Source organism: Mercenaria mercenaria, chromosome 9, assembly GCF_021730395.1.
Source record: "Mercenaria mercenaria strain notata chromosome 9, MADL_Memer_1, whole genome shotgun sequence".
Taxonomy (NCBI): domain Eukaryota; kingdom Metazoa; phylum Mollusca; class Bivalvia; order Venerida; family Veneridae; genus Mercenaria; species Mercenaria mercenaria.
The window spans coordinates 30,633,852-30,639,788 of NC_069369.1; the positions used below are offsets into that span (position 1 = coordinate 30,633,852).

The 5,937-nt window shown below is 36.0% G+C and overlaps 1 protein-coding gene across 1 annotated transcript; it reads left to right on the forward strand.

Annotated features, from left to right (window-relative positions):
- Window positions 1–648: 648 nt before the first annotated feature.
- Window positions 649–5,657, forward strand: LOC123546836 (asialoglycoprotein receptor 2-like). Its single transcript, XM_053552004.1, has 8 exons — window positions 649–703; window positions 1,358–1,464; window positions 2,006–2,116; window positions 2,806–2,878; window positions 3,168–3,464; window positions 3,860–4,141; window positions 4,671–4,841; window positions 5,381–5,657. Exons 2-8 carry the CDS (start codon window positions 1,360–1,362, stop codon window positions 5,410–5,412), a joined length of 1,071 nt encoding a protein of 356 aa, XP_053407979.1. The 5' UTR covers window positions 649–703; window positions 1,358–1,359; the 3' UTR covers window positions 5,413–5,657.
- Window positions 5,658–5,937: the final 280 nt, after the last annotated feature.

The following is a 5,937-nucleotide window of genomic DNA, read 5'->3' on the forward strand; positions in this document are numbered from 1 at the left end:
TTTTCAGTATGAAGGCGAATATTATTGTGCTAGACATTCCAATAATTCTATTAAGGACCATGCTAACATTGGAACTTTTCATAATCCACTTCGCTTGCAATTAGTGCTGACAGCATGCTGAGCATCGGGAATTTCTTTAGCATGTGAAAATTGAAATTAAGCAAGTTTAAATTTCTTTGAAGATGTCGTGTTTTTTTAACAGCTCCAGATGGATTCGTGTAGAGTATACGTATATAGAATAAAGGAATAGTGAAGTAAATGACAAATAAATCGCTTACGGAAAAGCAAATAACTTGTGTACATGTCAAACGTGATGATTATAACTGATCGCAATAGACAAAAGTACTTTAACCAAAACAAAAGAAGAAGAAAATAAAGAAATACAAAAAGGTGAGAGGAAGAGAAAAGGAATACAGGTCGTACGGAAGTAGATATTTTAAACATTTATAAGTATTTGTTATGTATGTATCCGCTGTTTTAAATAAGTGCTAATTTACAAGAGTTTCCAACTGTGGTGGTGTAACAGAGGACTGATAACCTGAATAGCTGATTAACTGACCTACTTGCACAATATAATTGTATGTCCCAAATAAATTTATAATTTTGAACCAGTTATCGAGGAGAACCTAGTTGGACTTTGCACTGCAGGTTTGTGTTTTGAACGTGGAAACTCAACATTTTTTTTACCCGCTAGTCTTCCGTGGTAAAAAACTATTTTATATGCATTTAAAATAAAGAACTTTAGTTTTTCTGAAATACGTGGTGACGAAAGGGTGTTTATCTAAATTATTTTGCTAGAAAACGTATGCACTATTTTAATATTTGAATTTTTTTAATTCGGATATGCAGACATTTGGACGTCGGTAAGGAATATGGAATATCTATAAAAATGTCACTAAAGAGGTAAATACACTGACATTTGAAGAAAATACAACTGGTGAATTATAGAGAATCCAACATGTATTAATTAACTGTTTAATTTTGTTAAATTATAAATGTAAGTTTTACATATTGTATGACATGTATTACAGCACTAGCTCAACATGAACAACAGTCATACGAAACAACTGTCACAGATAAGAATTAATTAACATAAAAGCATTTGAATACAAATTACAAAAAATTAAATATTTGCCCTAAATTGAGGTTGCATATTTCAGTCATGCCAATGTATCGACTGCTGATTTAATCCATTGTACTTGTTTCATGATATTTCCCGAATTATTATGTTAAATCTTGCAAAACACATTTTTGTAATTATTGCTTGTTATTATAACTGCAGCTGTAACTTGAAGATGACACCGTTACGTCGATAGTATTCATTGTTTTATCCAGAGTATTTATATATTATATGTAGATATGACGTTATTGCTGCTGTCAGCCTTGACCTCAGTTGTAAGTCTTGCACTATGCGATTATCAGTGTGTGTGTAATCATCATACACAGAGAGGAATATTTGGCTCAGTAAGTAACCAATCCTATCAAAGTGGTATAGCGGTTACTAAATGATTCATCGATTGCATTACAAGGTTTTCTGTCCTTATTTCGTTTTAAATACGTATAAACAATTAAGCACACAACGAACAAAAATTATTCTAAGGAACTCGGAATGTGGTAAATGGATCTTTGTGAAAGCAGAGGGTAAATGATTGCAGACACAATGTATTCTATCAAATAGTCACGCATAGCAAATGCCTCGCCCGGCGATTAAACTCACGACCCTGCGATATGTAAATCTGCGCTCTGCTAGAACTAGGAGTGCGGCGTCCTAACTCCTAAAAAATTTTAAAAAAGCAGACAGATTCACAAGGTTGCACCCAGGGTGTAAATCTGTCATACAAGCATCCGACTGTTAGCAACAGCTGCAGTTGTATAATAGGACATGTCTGTGCACTTGTATATTTAAAAACATTGTGTTACGTCAACAGTGTTGTCATGTGACAATATATACTAGTTCGCATAACCTAGACTTGACTTACTAGAACACAAAACTTTTATTTTGCAGCCATCACTAAATTCACCACCTCTAGGTTTCCTGTACAAAGACGAATGTAAAGCGTACGTATGGCAACCAAACTTGGACACACAGTGGGTGGCTGTACAGTTCTTCCACATGGTTCGAATTTTTATCCTAAGGCTTGTTTTTTTCAAATCAGTTAGGTATTGAGTTTGAACATCAAAGTTAAATACAATAAGATTTGTTTTATACTAACGGAAGTGCATTAAAAGGGGCCTCCATGGCCGAGTGGTTAAGGCCACTGACTTTGAATCACTTGCCTCTGACAGTTGTGGGTTCGAAACCTTTATTCGGGAGTATAATTATTTAATGTGAGGATGCCATCCCGCTGGCTTGCGGAAAGTCGGTGGTTCTACCCAGGTGCCCGCCCGTTATGAAATGATACCTGGAGGGGCACCTGGGGTGGGATCGAGCTTTACTTGGGGCATAGACCTCTTAAAGTGAGGAAGCCATCCAGCTGGCTTACGGAAGGTAGGTGCCTGCCCGGGAAGAAATAATGTCCAGAGGGGCACCTGGGGTCTTCCTCAACCATGGAAAGCTAGAAAGTCGCCGTACAGCCTATAATTGTATAGATGGGACTTTAAACCCAACAAAAAACAAAACAAAAAAGACCCCCTTCGGTTTCAAACTGAGATAACAAGAATCATACACGCGAGAGAAGAGAACTTTTCTTAATTATAAATGTAAATATACAGTTAATTAAGTATGCATCTATATATGTATAATTTCAGATTATAAATGTAAATATACAGTTAATTAAGTATGCATCTATATATGTATAATTTCAGATTGCTTACATTCAGACGGACAGTGCGGTAGATGTCATACAATGTAAAGGATCAGTTCCTGACGAAGACAGAGGCATATTTCAATAGACTTACATTCAGTTTTTGCAGCTAATCATTTATAATTAAGCAACACTCTAAAATCAGTTAATCATTCAGTTCACTGTTTTCGTTGTTTCATTGTTATTTTCGAACAGAAAGCAAATCTTGCCTCACAGTAAATCTTACTTTATTTTAAAATCTGTTTGAATAGTATCTGAAACAAAATGATAATTGATAACATAACCGCAACATGTCGTGCCTACGACCTTAATGAGTACATACTAAATGTTTTGATCAACACTGATTCTTTATCATTTAAACAGCCAGTACAATGTTTCCGCTAACCACGATTAAACCCGGACAGAGCAGTAGCATTACAACTAGCCCACCATACACGGTGACAAATCCAGTTTCTACAGGACAATATTCTTCAAAAGCAATACAGCAACAGACGTTTTCTAGTTCCACGTCAACATTAAGCTCACAACGAACAACAATATTGCCGACTACTTCAAGACTGCCACCTTCTACAGCTGCCCCTATCACTGCACAAGTAACATCTAAACCGGTCAGCAAACATCATTCAACTATAAAACCATCCACCGCACCTGTTCTGACTGGTAATATCATTTCATTAGAAAACAGATTTGATAAAGCTGTTCATTGGTAGTCAATAAATATAACTTTTCCCATTTGATAAAAAAAATAAGACACTAAAATTCTGCTGTTCTATGCACATTCATTTCGGAATCATGTTTGTTAAATTTGGGAGAAATATTCTTGACATTGTTTTATGTGTATAATTATTACTTATAAAACAGTTCTGCTATCCCAGAAATAACTAAAAAACAATGTTAACATCATTAAACTAGTCATAACTAGACGACAGTATTATATCTGAACGTCAAACGTGCATACATTCATTTTATAAATTTAAAGTATAGATTCAAGTTTTGGTAAAATATATGCATTTGTATCTAATCAAAAATATACAAAGGGACATGATTGTTTTCAGGACATACAGAGTTATGTCCCAGTAACGTCCAAAGAGGAGCGCACATCAGTGGTTTCTTGTTGGGACAATATCAACACAGTTGTTTCGAGGTCTGTAACCAACCCGTGTCATGGCACCATGCCGATTCGCTGTGCAAAGGAAGGGGAGGGCACCTAGCATCTTTGAATACTCATGCCCAAAACAGTTATCTTCACACGTTCCTGACAAATCATTTTCACGATAAATCATTTTGGATTGGCTTGAATGACATACATCAAGAGGAACACTTCCAGTGGTCTTCAGGTGTATATTTAAATATTTGCTGCGAAAAAAAATGCATAGAAAAAATTCATAAATCACTATTTATGAAGTTCCATAATACATATACTTCAAGGTTAGAGAGAGAGAGAGAGAGAGACAGAGAGAGAGAGAGAGAGAGAGAGAGTGAGAGAGAGAGACAGAGAGAGAGAGAGAGAGCAGTTTTTCTAATGATATTATACAGAACTACATGTGCTTTACAAGAACTACAACAGTCAGATGTATAAAGGGAGATAATCACAAACAATGGATTTTGTAATAAATGTTTTTGTTTTCATTATGTTGATTTAATACTGAGCTCAATGCGCATATGTCTTTCCGTAAAAAACGGAAAATGCCGAAGTCGCCTACGGAGAACACGGAATTTGCCGATTGTCATCACCTAGCCACCACCTTAAATAAATGTAAGAGCACCTGAAACGATTTGTAAAGATTTATTTCACAAACACTGGTTTTAAGTACTATTTGACATGTAGGTTTTTTTATCATTTATGCTATTTCTGTTTGTTGGTAGGCGAGAAAGTGTCTTTTATGAACTGGGAACAACATCGAAAGAATCAGTATCACTTACGGGAAGACTGTGCAGTCATACTGAAAGACGGCAAATGGGACGACAGAGACTGTGGTAGTAATTTTGCTTTCACAGAGTTTCTACACACCCGGTTTCCATACGTGTGTGAATACGGTATGTGTAAATATTGTAATACCATAAGATTAAAGCACCAGCTTTGATCAACTTGTATTAAAATAATAAAATACCATTATTTTTATAATCAAGAAAAACAAAGTGACATTTAAGGCCCAACACTAAGATACACATGAAGAGACATCGCAGAAAAAATGATTTGGTAAAACGCCTGAACTTGACTTGAATCAAGTGTAAAAAATGTCCCAAGCTTTCTAAGACACACTCAAGAGCAAACTTATGATAGATACATGAGCCGCGCCATCAGAAAACAAACATAATGCGTTTGCGACCAGCATGCTGTTCGCTTTCAAAACCTATTGCAATTAGAGAAACCGTTAGCGAACAGCATGGTCGCATGCTGGTCGCAACGCAAACTGTTGGTTTTCTCATGGCGCGGCTCATATAGATATATCATGTAAACTACAAAACTTCAGTTTAAATTTCTAAGAAGAGAGAATCCATTCCAAACATGAATACCGTAATTATGCTGTTAAATACAGTACTGAAATCCTAAGCATATGTTTTGAAAATTGCAGGTGTAACTACTGGAGCACCAATCATCGGATAGAATGGTACACGTGACTGAATATAGTAACTGGATATTGTTAATATTGCTGGATTTATTTGGGCATATGAAAGTACTACTTATATCTTGTTTTTCTTAAAATCTTTTGTTTTAAAATTTAAAGTGAACGGACTTGTTTCGCTGGGAGTAGTTTTAAAAGATGCAACAACGATGTAGTTAAATTCTAATATGAAAGATAATATATGCTAATTCAGTCAAAATAGATTCTTACACCTACTGTGACTTTACTTGCATTTTGTGGCTTGTAATTCTTTTTAAAAGCTTAACAAGGCTAACTCTTCAGATTTAGAAGTGTCAGTTTTGGATTTAAATTGAGCCGTGCCATGGGAAAACCAATATAGTGGCTTTGCGACCAGCATGGATCCAGACCAGCCTGCGCATCCGCGCAGTCTGGTCAGGATCCATGCTGTTCGCTAACGGTTTCTCTAATTGCAATAGGCTTTGAAAGCGAACAGCATGGATCCTGACCAGACTGCGCGGATGCGCAGGCGGGTCTGGATCCATGCT

Bases quoted from the DNA above. Each gene is read 5' to 3' on its own strand.
- LOC123546836 (XM_053552004.1), top strand. From the start codon at position 1,360: ATGACGTTATTGCTGCTGTCAGCCTTGACCTCAGTTGTAAGTCTTGCA. The intron at 1,465-2,005 runs GTAAGTAACCAA...TTTATTTTGCAG, and splicing joins AGAGAGGAATATTTGGCTCA to CCATCACTAAATTCACCACC. The intron at 4,842-5,380 runs GTATGTGTAAAT...TGAAAATTGCAG, and splicing joins TCCATACGTGTGTGAATACG to GTGTAACTACTGGAGCACCA.